General features: G+C 42.4%; 1 protein-coding gene across 1 annotated transcript in view; it reads right to left on the bottom strand.

Annotated features, from left to right (window-relative positions):
- Window positions 1-16,480, bottom strand: part of LOC120017396 (serine/threonine-protein kinase 32C-like) — a 178,105-nt gene that overhangs the window by 106,421 nt on the left and 55,204 nt on the right. Inside the window, exon 2 of the mRNA XM_038960145.1 lies at window positions 6,974-7,029. Coding sequence (XP_038816073.1) covers window positions 6,974-7,029 — 56 coding nt within the window. The remainder of the gene's footprint in view (window positions 1-6,973; window positions 7,030-16,480) is intronic.

The following is a 16,480-nucleotide window of genomic DNA, read 5'->3' as shown; positions in this document are numbered from 1 at the left end:
AATATGCTGATTTCAAAGCTGACTGTCACCAAAAACCATAGCTACAGTCATTGCCAAAAACGTTATTCCTTCACTTCGTCTCCCTCATGTCGCTCACCTGTTACATTAGGTGACGTACCTCCAGTCTCTCTCACTGTGTGTGAATGATGTTATTAGGTATTTTATAAAAGAAGAGATTTCTTCTATGCAAATGTTGTTGATCAATACAATAAAATAAGTCCCAAATGGAAGGGAAACAGTTTTTCATCTGTAGCCCCTGACATCAGCCAAAACAAGCTTAATAACTCAATGCATACACACACTCCTATTGAATATGCATTGACCTGTATTGTGGATAGGCCTTGGCTACATCTTGATTTACCCAGTTTATCATCAGAGATTTACCATTAAAATACATGATTACCATTGTGATGTTGTGTAGTTAGATTGGTAAAAACAAAGTCAAATTTATTGTATGATAGTATAATTTATTAATGAATGCATACATGGCAGTAACTGAAAAATATAATGATATTGAAATCAAACAATCTGGCTGGATCAAGTGCCGTTCTGTGACTTTGGCTAAAATGCCTTCTTTGTTTGCCTTGCTATCGTTTTGGTATAGTTTTGTTATGGAGTATCGTGATGGTATCAAGTATCATGATACTAAACCTGGTCTCGGTATCAAAGTAAAAAATATGGTATCGTGACAACACTAGTTCAACTACAAATCTTTGTCTATTTATTGATGCTACTTGACAACCCTTTTCATTATTTTGTCTCCAACACATTGTGATTATGTAATAATATATTTTAACAACAAATTCTAAATGAAAGCTTCATAAGTAAATTATACATTTCAAGCAATTTTGACATACCAAAAGACCAGTAGGGCTATGCTAGTAATTGTTGCTTGATGCCCCATTGTTGGCGAGCTTGCAAAGTAAACAGTTAATATTCTTGATCACCAAACAATTTTTGGAGCTGCATATTTATGGCAATCCTCTCTCCCTACAATTTGACATTTGCACTGCACCCGATCCTATAGCTGTACAGAAAATCAACAATCTGTTCGCTAGCTCACCCGACCTGTGTTGATTGACAGTTTGCTGGTTCAATCAGAGGGCTGAGTGTGCGTTTCCATAGCCAATCTATTGCATGTTTTTTTTTTTTGCATGTGCGATGCTGTGGCATCTGTCTCTGGCTGAATGTAGAGTAAACCACGGAGACTCTGTGCCACAAAATGAGTGACAAAATGTAACAAAGTCATCAGTCTCAAGTCAAAGTCGAGTCCCGAGTCTTGAGGCTCCAACTCCACGTCAAGTCTCAAGTTATTTGATATTATACAGGGGGAGAGGCAATTCATCCATGGCCTGTATGTGGGCTATTCCCCCTTGCCCAAGGAGAAGGATGTCATGTTTTTAGAAAGCCGGTGGAGAGGTGGTCTCCCACTGAGAGCCTCTTTTAAAACTCCCGCAGGCAAGCTCCCGCTCCCAGCACCGCCCGACTCACCCCCCCCCCCCCCCCCCCCCCAAATAGGAAAAGAAGGCTCCCCATGCATGCCTGGCTAACACAAATACACAAAAACACCAGGGACATCTTTGTATGAACACAGAGGCAAAGACCTATGTACGCTGCTGAACGCAAACACCTCGTGAAGCACAAACACACATAGAAACAAACGGTCAGCACAGACTCCTGTGTGACAGTCCCCTATTGGTAGGAAGACCACGCTGCTCTTTAACAGCATGCATACCAAGTGCAGCTACATCACACAGCTACATATAGACAAGATGGCCTCCTTAAAACTTTATCTGTAAGTCTGAGTCAGTGAGCCACTGCTGTCTGTCTGTCAGTAGACATCATGATAAACCTGCAGGTGTGTTGCTTTCTATCATCTCCACCCTCCCTCTGGCACAACCAACACATACCTATACTTAGACCTTGAGCTACAAGGAAGTGTTTACAATTGAGCCTGCATTCCAAGCAATGAGAATACAGAGAATACAGCACGCACACACACACACACAGATATAGATACACAGACACACACGCTCAAAATATGGCATAAGCAGAGACATGAGGTGTCAGGTGAAAGAGGATCAATGACAAATGACAGGCAAACACAACAGGTACAGGAATGATGGTTTATGGGTAAACTACTAAATAGCAAAGTTTACTACAGAGCAGACCTGGGTTCAAATACAGGCAGGTCCATAATTATTGACACCATTGATAAAGATGAGCAAATAAAAGACTTTATAAAATATATAATACAAATACTGAGCTATATTGTATGCTAAAAAGAATTGGGAAATAATATTCTTTTATACTAATACAATTGCTCAGGAAACAATAGTTTGTTTAACAAGTAACAACGGAAATCTAAAAGATACGGGTCAAAATGATTGGCACCCCTGTTTTTAGAACTCCTAGTACCCTCCCCTTGCGAGGAAAACGACACTAAGCCTTTTTCTCAAATGTTTTATGAGATTGGAGAACAAGTTGGAAGGGATCTTAGACCATTCCTCCATACAGAATCTTTCCTGATCCTTGATATCATTGTCTGCTCTAATGGACTGCCCTCTTCAATTCAAACCACAGGTTTTCAATGGGGTTCAAGTCCGGAGACTGATGGCCATTGCAAAATGTTGATTTTGTGGTCAATAAAGCATTTATTTTTTTATTAGTGACTGGGAATATTGTCACAAGTGTCAGCCTCCTGGCAGTAGGCAACCAGGTTTTTGAAGGCTAGGCCAATTTACCAGACACGGGATAGCGTTTACAAGCAAGGTTACCTGAAGGCCAATTTCTTGGCCACATCTACAGTGCCTTCGGAAAATACTCAGACCCTTTACTCAGTACTTTCTTGAAGCACCTTTGGAAGCGATTACTGCCTCGAGTCTTATTGGGTATGACGCTAAAAGCTTGGCACACCTGTATTTGCATTCTTCTCTGCAGATCCTCTCAAGCTCTGCCAGGTTGAATGTGGAGCGTTGCTGCACAGCTATTTTCAGGTCTCTCCAGAGATGTTTGATCGGGTTCAAGTCCGGACTCTGGCTGAGACACTCAGAGACATTCAGAGACTTGTTCTGAAGCCACTCCTGCGTTGTCTTGGCTGTGTGCTTAAGTTCGTTGTCCTGTTGGAAGGTGAACCTTCACCCCAGTCTGAGGTCCTGAGCATGTTTTCGTCAAGGATCTCTGTACTTTGCTCCATTCAGCTTTGCCTCGATCCTGACTACTCTCCCAGTCTCTGCCGCTGAACAACATCCCCACAGCATGATGCTGCCACCACCATGCTTCACCGTATGAATGGTGCCAAGTTTCCTCCAGACGTGATGCTTGACATTCAGGCCAAAGAGTTCAATCTTGGTGTCATCAGTCCAGAGAATCTTGTTTATCATGGTTTGAGAGTCTTAAGGTGCCTTTTGGCAAACTCCAAGTGGGCTATCATGTGCCTTTTACTGAGAAGTGGCTTCCGTCTGGTCACTCTACCATAAAATGTCTGATTGGTAGAGTGCTACAGAGATGGTTGTCCTTCTGGAAGGCTCTCCCATCTCCACAGAGGAACTCTGGAGCTCTGTCAGAGTGACCATAGGGATCTTAGCCACCTCGCTGACCAAGACCCTTGTTCCCCGATTGCTCAGTTTGGCCGGGCGGCCAGCTCTAGGAAGAATCTTGGTGGTTCCAAGCATCTTCCATTTACGAATGATGGAGGCCACTGTGTTCTTGTGGACCTTCAATGCTGCAGACAGTTTTCGGTACCCTTCCCCAGATCTGTGCCTCGACACAATCCTGTCTCGAAGCTCTACGGACCATTCCTTTAACCTCATGGCTTGATTTTTGATCTGACATGCACTGTCAACTGTGGGACCTTGTATAGACAGGTGTGTGCTTTTCCAAATCATGTCCAATCAATTGAATTGACCAATCAAGTTGTAGAAACATCTCAAAGATGATCAATGGAAACAGGATGCACCTGTGCTCAATTTCGAGTCTCATAGTAAAGGGTCTGAATACTTATGTAAGGTATTTCTGTTTTTTATTTGTCATGAATTTGCAAAAATTACTTATGTAAAGATGGTATCACTTTTTTATTTTTAATACATTTGGAAAAAAATCTAAAAACCTGTTTTCGCTTTGTCATTATGGAGTATTGTGTGTAGACTGCTAAGGATTTTTTAAGCCCTTTTAGAATAAGGCTGTAACGTAACAAAATGTGGGAAAAATCAAGGGGTCTGAATACTTCCCGAAGGCACTGTATGTGTTAAATGCTTGTAAAAGTGTGTGTGTTGTACATGCATGCATGTGTGCCTGCATGTGCGTGAGAGAACTATCAGGGCTGCCCTCCCTTTCCCTCTGGGTTTTCACATCCAGTGAACGTCTGTGTCTCTTTCTGTAATACCTTTTTGGACACTAGTCTAAGGCCAGATGCGTCTAATGGCTCAGCCTTTAAAGCCCTGGCTGGATGCTGTGGATTTCATGCCTTACTGCAGATACTCCCTCTAACATGATAAGGGAAGTGACAGCAGCTTGAGGGAAAGAAGCAATAAGTAAAATTAACATAAATTCAGATGGTAATGTATTCTGCAGCTGGGGCTGACTTGCTGTGTAAAAGAGACACTTATTTTGCCAAAGATTCCATTTTGAAAAGAGCAAAGAGGAAAGATTGCAAAAAGGTTTGCATAGACTGCAAGAATAATGAACATATATTAGTCAGGATATTTCAGAGGATTTAAAGAGTTGTGGTATTAAGTTTCAATACGCACGTGCACACACACACAATTTTGCATTACACAAGATAAGCATTAAGCAAAATGACAATCTGAGCTATTTTGCCTTATCTGTAATTAGATTTAAGACAGAGGGTCAAATCTACTTACATCTCAGCTGACACAAGATTAAATGTAAAGAAACAAAATGCAGCTACAGTTAAATTAATTAACCGCTACGTTTAAGATTAATCAGAATTCAAATGTAATTACTTCAGGCCCAATTCACCAGACCTTCTCTGCTTCCTTGTTGAGAATAATGAGTGTGAGGGGTAATTAGTGCCACAGAATTACCCAGAGTCATTTGAATTTGTATTGGGATATTGAATTTGAATGTATTTTTTTTCTTTGTAATGCACCAATTTAAATCATTGAATTCGCATTTAATGAATACTGCATTCAGTTTTAAAATGATATTTCAATTGTATTGAATCTTCACATTAAATATTTACATATTCAGTTTCAATATGGTAGATGTTGCATTCATTGTCCGTGTATCAAGTTCAAACTATAATTTCACGTTTATCAAAGTTTCAGATATTCAACATCTCAGATGCATTCAGATTCAATTTTAAAGGGGTGTATAACTTTCTTTATTGCGACAAATGATGGAAACTGTGATTTTGAAATAAATTATGATTGTCAAATCATTTTGAAGGCACCGTGTAACTATAAAGTTCCACTCACAATTCATTCTAAATGCCTCTGTCTTGCAAAATCCATTTTTTCCAACTGTAAAATGTTTCTTTGCAGGACAAGGATTGTCCTGACTTTCAAGAATGCCTGAATTGCTTCGACTTGCTTTTCTGGTTGGCTGGAAAGTTTCACTATCCAAGTTGCACGGGCCATGGAGATACGTTGGCACATGAGAATAATTAGAATATGGCGAATATTAGTCAATTATTGCATTCTATCCATCCTGGCTTTCGCGTGCTACCCGAGACGTGAAACAGATAGGCGTTATAGCCTGTTTGCCCTCCCACCTATTTATTAATGCACAATTTGCCTAAATGGGTAACGGAAACACTTCAACCACTACAAATGTATTCTACACTAGTTAAATCATTACGTCCAGCTAGCAGGCAACTGTCGCATCTATTAATTATGCAAAACTTTGTAAATATTGACAAATGAATAAATAAAATCCCTGGGCAAGTTCATGGAAACATAGCCCATGTGGCATGCTGAATCCATTTTCTTCCTATGAATTTGACTCTAGCGTTTGAATCGTTTTGGCTATAACCTTTTATGACCCCATTCCTGAAAGCTAAGGTGCTCTGGAACATGGTTGTGCCTTCTGTTCCCCTCTATAATTATCACAGGCTACGCAGGACACGTTAGAAGGGAGTGTCACAGAAACCGTAATTTGGCCTAGTTGAATAGCCCTAAGGCTAGCCTTTCCACTCCCTATTTAATCTTGCTCTTGTGACTGACTGGGTTCGAACCAGGTCTCCTGCATGTCACAAGATTGTGTTAGCCCACTTAGCTTATGCCTGTGGGGAGGAGTTCAGGAAGTTTATGTAAAGGACAACACTTTGTTCCCCCAGGGGAACAGAAGGCACGTCCATGTTTCAGATCGTCTTAGCTTTCAGGAATGGGGTCATAATAGTTTATAGCCGAAACGGTTCAAATGCTAGAGCCAAATTCAACAGAAGAAAATAAATTCAACATGCCACACTGGTTTCAGAAACTGCCAGAAGCTACTGTTTACCACAGAGAGCGTTTGATTGTATCTGTCCTCCTTCACCTTTCCTGGCTGGCAAAGTACCAGGATGGTGTCTGGTTTTGAATCTGAATTTAGAGAACTGCATTTAAAAACTGAATCTGAATGCATCTGAGAAGTCAGGTATATGAAACTTTGATACACTTGAAATGATAGTTTGTCAACTTGATACACAGACCATTATGACCCCATCTACCATATTGAAACTGAATATATAAATATTTAATTTGAATATTCAATTACATTGAAATAGAATTTTAAAACTGAATGCAATATTCATTCATTTCAGTTTCAAATCATGAAATACAAGTTCAATTCATGAATCAAATTATTACATTTGTGCATTACAAATGAAAAAAGATTGAATTCAAATTCAATATCCCAATACAAATTCAAAATGATGGAATTCAAATACAATTTCTGTTGACACAGTCGCACACACAGTCGCACACACAGAGCAGATAGAGAGCAGAGGGAGTCAGAGCGCCGACTGCATTACCTTTCCGAAGCTTCCCTTCCCAATGGCCCGGAGAATCTGGAAGTGGTCGAAGGTTACTGGGAAAACAAAGAAAACAAATCTGTCAGTGACACAGATCGGACGGGCAAACAGATGGTGATAAGTTGCTATGTTGGTGTCATACAGTAGTAGCATCAAACATTTTGACAGCAGTTTAAGGGACAACTTGGGACAGCAGTAACAGGGAAAAGGTTATTACAGGTTATTATTACAGAAACGTATACAGACAATAAGCTCCATTTCTAAAGACTGGCTTGAGCCTTTTAGGATCTCATAGTATGCTATTATACAGTAGATACAGTAGAATATAATCCATTACTGTGAAATAATGAGCTTTTTGTAACACTGGTAATTTAAATTGTGAATGTGGATAATTTGCAAAGCTCACAAACGATTAGAGGGTATCATCCCGATTGCAGATCATCAGTAATAAAACGATCATACCGCTGCGGCGTTGACGATTGAAAAGAAACAGTGTAGCTGAAAACCACTCATTTGCAATTGGTGTATCTGATTGGAATGTCATGAGCAGCAGGTTGGCGTTTTCCGGCATGAATCTTGTTCTGGTAGCAGCTATGCAGAGTGGTCACTATCTAGCACACCACAAAGTAATCAAATCTGAATTTAAACCTAACCCTAATGCCTAAACTTAACCTTAAATTAAGACCAAAAAAACATTTTTGTTTTCATGAATTATTTCAATATTGCCAATTTTTTATTTGCAGCTGGCCTCTCTAAGGGAAAATCTCTCAGTTCTGCCTCCAGGATAAGACTCTTGACATTAATAGTCAACCCGCATGTTATGATGGGTAAGGACCATGGGGGGCAGGAGAAGGGAGCCTTTGCTGCCCTGTCGGAGTGCGTGTCGTGTGGGTGTCATGAGGGCTTCCGCTGGCCTCACCCTGTGTGTATGTGTGCCAGGCTGGAGCTTCCCTGGGCAGACGGCTTCTTATTAACTTACTCCACGCTATGCCATCCACCAGACCAGACCTTGGCACACAGGCCGTGACTGAGAGGCCACTGCAGAGGCGCCACACAAAAGGCATCAGGTCTGGTTTGCATGTTTTGCTCTGGAAGACGAGCTAATCCTCCCTGGATTCTTCCGGTTCAACATTTTGTACATAGCTAATCTTTTAATATGGCAGGGCTTTGATGGAACCACAGCAGATGAACGCGGGGACAGTGGAGAAGATGGGGGAAACACTGTGACTGTACTTGTAATGTAACTAGATGATTTAAATGGATAGGTGCACAGAAACGTCAACAGACAGGACCAAATCCATGTTGTTGTTATACAGGGATCAACCTACATTGCAGCATTTATGCAGCATAAACATCTTTCTATCTCAGGTCAAATAATGTTGCAGAATAGTTTGGGGCTCTGCGAAGTGGGTTCGGGAGCAATATTTGTGTAAACAAATACGCAACATAAACAGGAAACACTATGACAGATTTGATTCAATCCAGTTTCCAGTCTCAGATAGCCTACAGGGAAAAACATCCTGTCCACACCAGTGAGTTGGATTGCTATAGCAGAATATTCTCTAGGCTACAATAAGTCTCTGTGTGTATTGAGATTGCCTGTCATACACTGAGTCTGACAAAATGCTGGGTATGATGGAGGTCCGAAAGGGGAAAATATACAGCATATTGCATTATGCCACCTCAACCTTCCCATCCATCTCATCAATCTGGATCTTCCTTAGAAAGAGTGAATCATTGTAAGATGGGAAACATACAAAACGGCCCCTGCCTCTGCCTAAGCATCAGCCCATAGTAGGCCTGTGAATCAGGCCATTCTTTTGAATTAGTGTCAAGTAGAAAAGGCCTGGGGCCTCATTTATAAACGTTGCGTACATACAAAAAATGCCCTAAAACATGCGTGTACCAGTTCACGCAAAACTTGGCATTTAGAAACTCAACTTGACGTGAGAATGTACTTGGCTTCCCGTAAACCTTAGGCCATGCGTATGCAGTTTCTAGTAGTTGAAGTCTTGCATTGCAAGCAGGAAAGTAACCAAAGCTTTTTCTGCAAATGGGGGATTAACAGGTGAATATAATGAACAAAAATAAAACGCAACATGCAACAATTTCAAAGATTTTACTGAGTTACAGTTCATATGAAGAAATCAGTCAATTGAAATACATTAATTAGGCCCTAATCTATGAATTTCACATGACTGGGAATTGTATTTTTTTATTTAACTACGCAAGTCAGTTAAGGAAAAAATATTATTTACAACGACAGCCTACCCCGGCCAAACCCTCCCCTAACCCGGACGACGCTGGGCCAATTGTGCGCCGTACTATGGACTCCCGACCACAGCCGGTTGTGATACAGCCCAGAATCGAACCAGGGTCTGTAGTAATGCCTCTAGCACTGAGATGCATCACAATGGGTCTCAGGATCTCGTCACGGTATTTCTGTGCATTCAAATTGCCATCGATAAAATGCAATTGTGTTCGTAGCTTATTAGCGAGAAGAGTGAATTTTTTCAATCTTTGCATCTCTTAATAGGCATAGAAAATGTAACTATTTATCCCAACAACAAGCCTTGGGTTTCCAAATCATTGAAGGGCGTATTGTGTAAAAAGAATACTGCTTTCTTTGAGGGCAATGTCACTGCTAAAATGCAATCTAGAATTGAGGTGAGATCAGAAATCAAGAAGGCCAAACTGAAATATAACGAGAATATTGAGGTGAACTCAGTAGCAACAATCTTAGGGCTGCCTGGAATGGAATGAGAACTATGGTTGGGCTACAAGACAAGGGAAACAAGATGATACAGGTTGATCGTTTTAACTCAAACAAAGGACTGGCTGATGAGCTAAATGGTTTTTATCTCAGATTTGACAATCAGAACTTTAGTGGAGAAATTACTGGAGATGCGTATTAGGACAATTGCTCCTCCCAAGATGGAATTTAGCATCCAGAGTGTCACCAGCCTATTCAGACAGACCAAATTTTAAAAATCCCAGGACCAGACAACATTAGTGGACAGGTACAGAACAACTCAGTGTGCAGAACAACTCAGTGACATTTTATAGCACATTTTCATGCTGTCACTCCAGCTGCAGAAGGTGCCTAAACTCTGAAAGCCTGTTACTGTTGTTCTTATGGCAAAATGTAAATCCCCCAAGGTGCTAAATGACTTTAGGCCAGTGGCACTGACATCCTTGGTGATGAAATCATTTGAGAAGCTAATCAAGACGGATGTACTGTGTCAGATTGAGAATTCCCTGGACCCCCTGCAGTTTGCTTACAGGGCCAAGCGGGAGGTGGAGGACGCCACTCTAACCCTACTCAACTTCCTCTACAAGCACCAGGAAGGCCCAAAAACCCATGCGAGGCTTCTGTTCATCGACTTATTGTCGGCCTTCAATACTATTCCAGCCTCACATGCTAGCAGAGAAGCTCCTCTCCCACTTAAAGCTGGACGTGAGCATTGTGGGCTGGATAGTGGACTTCCTTACCGACCGGTCCCAACAAGTGCGAGTAAAATGGCGTCATGTCAAAGCAGCTCTGCTCCCCCACCGGATCCCCACGAGGTTGTGTGCTCTCTACTCCTGTACATACTATACACTAATGACTGTCGCAGCGAATATAAAAAGAAAAGGCACATCATCAAGTTTGCTGATGACTCTGTCATCGTCAGTCTACCACAGGATGGAGAGTCTGAGCATGGGCCTGTGGTAGATGACTTTGTGTCATGGTGTGAGAACGGCTTCCTCCAACTGAATGTCTCCCAAACTAAAGATATGGCCATTGACTTTAGATTGCAGCCACTGAACCCCACACCCACTGTGGTTATGGGAAATGACTGGTCAGTACTTACAAGTACATGGGAAATGACTGGTCAGTACTTACAAGTACATGGGAAATGACTGGTCAGTACTTACAAGTACATGGGAAATGACTGGTCAGTACTTACAAGTACATGGGAAATGACTGGTCAGTACTTACAAGTACATGGGAAATGACTGGTCAGTACTTACAAGTACATGGGAAATGACTGGTCAGTACTTACAAGTACATGGGAAATGACTGGTCAGTACTTACAAGTACATGGGAAATGACTGGTCAGTACTTACAAGTACATGGGAAATGACTGGTCAGTACTTACAAGTACATGGGAAATGACTGGTCAGTACTTACAAGTACATGGGAAATGTGCTGGACAACAAGCTGACGTTTGAGGAGAACACAGATGCCATCTGTAAAATGGTACAGCAGCAGCTATCTTTTTTTAATTTTTTTTTAAAGCTGAACACTTTGTTATATTGAATCCCTATTGATGTTCTCGATGGTGGCCTGGTCTGGCAATCTTAATGTTTGCAACAAAAATAGGTTGGACAGGGTGGTTAAGGTGGTCAGCAAGGTCATCGGGGTGCAACAGGCACAGGTCTTAGTGACATTCAGAACACAAGAGCTAACAGTATCCTAGACTGTCTTGACCACTCCCTCTTTGACGATTTTGCGCTTCTCCCCTCAGGTTTGTCATTTTAAACTTCCCAAACTCAACAGCAACAGATACAAGACCTCTTTTATCCTACAGGCCATAAACTTTCTAAAGCTGCACATGAAAGGAAATGTATATTTATTGCTGCACTTTTGCACAATGATACTCCTTTTTACTGCTTTTAATGTTGTTGTTTTTTTAATAGTTGAACCCTGACTGCACAACAAATTTTACTTGGCTCATCGCGCTCTAGCGACTCCTTGTGGCGGGCCGGACGCCCGCAGGCTGACTCTATCGTCAGTTGAACAATGTTTCCTCCAACACATTGGTGCAGCTGGCTTCCGGGTTAAGTGAGCGGGTGATAAGAAGCGCGGCTTGGCGGGGCATGTTTCGGAGGACGCATGACTCGACCTTCGCCTGTCCCGAGCCCGTTGGGGAGTTGCAGCGATGTGACAAGATCACAAAAGGGGGGTAAAATTATGCTTTGGAGACAAAACTTTGAATAAAATCAAATTATATTCCATGTATGCATGGTGTTGAAATTACCAATGTAACAATGGACTAACCGGTGCCCCCGCACATTGACTCTGCACCGGTACCCCCTGTATATAGCCTCACTATTGTTATTTTACTGCTGCTCTTTAATTATTTGTTACTTTATTTCTTTTTTTGTTGGTATTTTTTTTAAACTGCATTGTTGGTTAGGGCTTGTAAGTAAGCATTTCAATGTAAGGTCTACTCCTGTTGTATTCGGCACGTGACAAATACAATTATTTGATCTGTATATGTTAATGGCCTTTTACATTGTAGAACCAGTTTAATGGTTGTAACTGCCAATTGGGTAAATGTATGGTCCTCGGGGAGTCCAAGTGGTCAAGTGGTCCAAGCGCTTATTAAATGTGGGCCTACCGGTTTGAGCTCCTGTTAGACAGATTTGATTTGGCTTTCTCAAGGGGAGTCTGTACAGTCGTGCCCTCTGACGATGTCCATTCAAATAGGACAGGTTAGGGCTGATCAAGGCTTTTTCTTTTGGGATATTGCCCGTGCATATTTGGATAAATCTACTTGTATATTTCGTATGATGGCGCTTTCACCATTGGATCACCAAGACCTGTAAATAAATCTACACTCTGAGCAAGTCAACCTGCCTTACCTTCTGCTGATTTCATGCCCCTATGGCCCTATTTTACAATTACATAGGCTGTCTGGTAGCCTCAATAAGTAAACAAAGATTTGTAGTTGAACAGGTTGTAGCATGTATAGATTTATCTTTTATTTGACTTGAAAACTTGCGATTTGACCATTTGGCTCTTAGAATGCACGACTTGGACTCGAGTCTTGACCCGTTCTACTTGAGACTCGGACCTTGTGACTTGCTTGTGACTCAAATAATAGTGACTTGGTCCCACCTGTGGTATCTGGTGTGACCACCATTTGCCTCATGCAGCACGACACATCTCCGTCGCATCGAGTTGATCAGGCTGTTGATTATGGCCTGCGGAATGTTGTCCCACTCCTCTTCAATGACTGTGCGAAGTTGCTGGATATAGGGTGGGAACTGGAACAAGCTGTTGTACACGTCGTACTCGTCGATCCAGAGCATCCCAAACATGCTCAAGGGGTAACATGTCTGGTGAGTATGTAGGCCATGGAAGAACTGGGCCATTTTAAGCTTCCAGGAATTGTGTACAGATCCTTGCGACATGGGGCCGTACATTATCATGCTGAAACATGAGGTGATGGAGGCGGATGAATGCCACGACAATGGGCCTCAGGATCTCGTCACGGTATCTCTGTGCATTCAAATTGCCATCGACAAAATGCAATTGTGTTCGTTGTCCGTAGTTTATGCCTGCCCATACCATAACCCCACCGCCACTATGGGGCACTCTATTCACAATGATGACATCAGCAAACTGCTCTCCCACACACGCCATCTACCCGGTACAGTTGAAACCGGGATTCATCCATGAAGAGCACACTTCCCCAGCGTGCCAGTGGCCATTGAAGGTGAGCATTTGCCAACTAAAGTCGGTTACGACACCAATCTGCAGTCAGGTCAAGACCCTGGTGAGGACAACGAGCACACAGATATGCTTCTCTGAGATGGTTTCTGACAGTTTGTGCAGAAATTCTTTGGTTGTGCAAACCCACAGTTTCATCAGCTGTCTGGATGTCTCAGACAATCCCACAGGTGAAGAAGCCAGATGTGGAGGTCCTGGGCTGGTGTCGTTACATGTGGTCTGCGGTTGTGAGGCCGGTTGGACGTACTGCCAAATTCTCTGAAACGATGTTGTAGGCAGATAAATTAACATTACATTCTCTAGCAACAGCTCTGGTGGACATTCCTGCATGCCAATTGGATGCTCCCTCAAAACTTGAGACATCTGTGGGATTGTGTTGTGTGACAAGACTGCACATTTTAGAGTGGCCTTTTATTGTCCCCAGCACAAGGTGCACCTGTGTAATGATCATGCCATTTAATCAGCTTCTTGATATGCCACAACTGTCAGGTGGATGGATTATCTTGACAAAGGATAAATGTTCACGTAAACGTTCATGTAAACAAATTTGTGAACAAAATTTAAGAGAAATAAACTAGTATGAAATATTTCTGGGATCTTTTATTTCAGCTCATGAAACACTTTATATGATGCGTTTACATTTTTGTTCAGTGTAACAATTAAATAGACATACTAGGACAATGTTTAAAAATTCGCAGGCAGTGCAGCATATTTAGGTTCGGGGAAAAAGTTTATGCAAAACTTTGAATTCAAACGATCTGTTTACAGGTTCACAACAATTTGCAATAGTTTTTCTTCCAGAAACTGTCAGAGACTGCAAATGTCACTGTAAAAGTTAAAAACATTCTGCCAACAAGTCCAGAGACATTTGATCAAGTTCGACATTGCTATTTCCTTAAAAAAAAAGGCCTTGACCTAAATCCAATACTTCCAAAGTATACAGCAAATAAGGGCATTATTGTCACCTTAAAAAGGTAAATAATGGGTATTTTTCAGGCAGAGTGTTAATGCTCGTTCACACCTGCAGTTTCAGGATGGGTCTGATATTATAACTGGAAACATGCTTATGTATGGCGTGCACAAGTTTATAAAACTAAATATTTATGTACACGCCCAGTCTTTTCAGAAATGACGCAAGCCAATATTTTGGGTGAAATGTACGCAACGGTTATTTTTTATTTAACTTTATTTATCCAGATTAGTCTCATTGAGAAAAACATCTATTTTTCAAGAGAGACCTGGTCCAACCAAGACAGCAGCAGGGGGGGAACAATGTTTGAGACAAATATCAGGCATACTGTAACTGTCACGTCTAATCCCGCTCCGCTGGTCTACTAACCACCAGTCCTGGCAACCCATCATTATGCACATCTGGCAACCATCATTACGCAAACCTTGCCCCATCATGAGGCACACACCTGTACTTCATCCCTCCCTGATTACTTAACCTTTATCTAGCAATCACCAAAGGGAAGCAACAGGGATTTATTTTTTATTTATCTTCTCTTTCTGGTGACGTCGGGTCCAAGTGCCGCTTCCGAAGCAACCGGGGATGCCTCAGCCGGATCGGCAGGCTCCCCGCGCCTCAGCAGGATCGGCAGGCTCCCGTGCCTCAGCCGGCAGGCTCCCCACGCCTCTGCCGGCTCAAGCGCCTCGGCCGAAGCAACCGGGGATGTCTCAGCAGGCTCCCCGCGCCTCAGCCGGCTCGTCAGGCTCCCGCACCTCAGCCGGCTCCCGCGCATCGGCTGGCTCGTCGGGCTCCCGCGCATCGGCCGAAGCAACCGGTGACGCCTCGGCCGAAGCAACCGGGGACGCCTCGGCCGAGGCAACCGGGGACGCCTCGGCTAGCTCCTCTCGGCTCCCTTCAGCTCAGCCGGCTCCCTTCATCTCCCTTCGGCTCTACAGGTTCCTGCGCCTCAGCAGAGGCGACCGGCCCACTCCTGGTCCTCGGGACCGTCCCTCTGGTCGGCATTGTCCGGGGGCTGGAGCTGCGCGACAGGGAGGGAGTACAGTCATGTTTACTCCCACTCCCCCTCTACGGCGCTCGACGTCGCCAGTTGTCTTATTATTACGCACACCTGCCACCATCGTTACATGCACCTGCGCATAATGAGATTCACCTGGACTCCATCACTTCCTGATTACCTCCCCTATATATATGTCACTCCCTTTGGTTCTTTCCCCAGGCATTATTGATTCTGTTCCTGTGTTTTATGTCTGTACGCTGCTCGTTTTTCTTGTTTTGTTCCATGTTAGTTTATTTATTAAATTATTCACTCCCTGTACTTGCTTCCCAATTATTAGCGTACGGGTTAAAGTTCCTATTAAACTCAACGACTGCACCTTCTTCCTGACTCCCTGCATCTCCGTTACAGTAACAACTTACAGACATAGACACACCATAAAAATAAATCACAGACACATACATTTCAATTACAGAAACATACATGTGTCATATGATATATTTTTTATCTATGTATCACCACATCATGACCTAATGACAATCACATTCCTCAGTAACATGTGAGTCAACCAAACTTTTCAACTCCAAAGAAACAAGATCCTGGAGTTTCAAGCTGGTCTGGAGAGAATTCCAAGACCACCGAGCTGAGTTACTAAAACACTTTTTGCCATGACCCATTCTGATTTTAGGAACTGTTAAAAGTAAGCAGAAGTGAAACCGTAACGGGTATTTATTTTCTGACCTTCAAAGAAGAACATGGTTTTCCCAAAATGACCTTAAAGATCATAGTATACCAATGTTTAAGTCAACAAAGACCAGCCAACAGCACTAGAGATCACAGTGGTGTGTCAGATGCTTTTGGTTGGTAATAAACATAAACAAGTGCCTTCAGGGTAGTGCTTGAGGTCTGCATATAACAGGAATGTTATACACCATACAAACTCTTTTCTGGACTCCAAAGAAAAACAAGCCTTATGCCGGTAATAAAACCTATTCTCAACATGATCTTCTTTACCAGGTTCTCAAAATGATTAGAGAAGCT

This window comes from Salvelinus namaycush, chromosome 22 (assembly GCF_016432855.1).
Source record: "Salvelinus namaycush isolate Seneca chromosome 22, SaNama_1.0, whole genome shotgun sequence".
NCBI classification, from domain to species: domain Eukaryota; kingdom Metazoa; phylum Chordata; class Actinopteri; order Salmoniformes; family Salmonidae; genus Salvelinus; species Salvelinus namaycush.
This window is presented reverse-complemented; position numbering and strand designations above follow the sequence as displayed.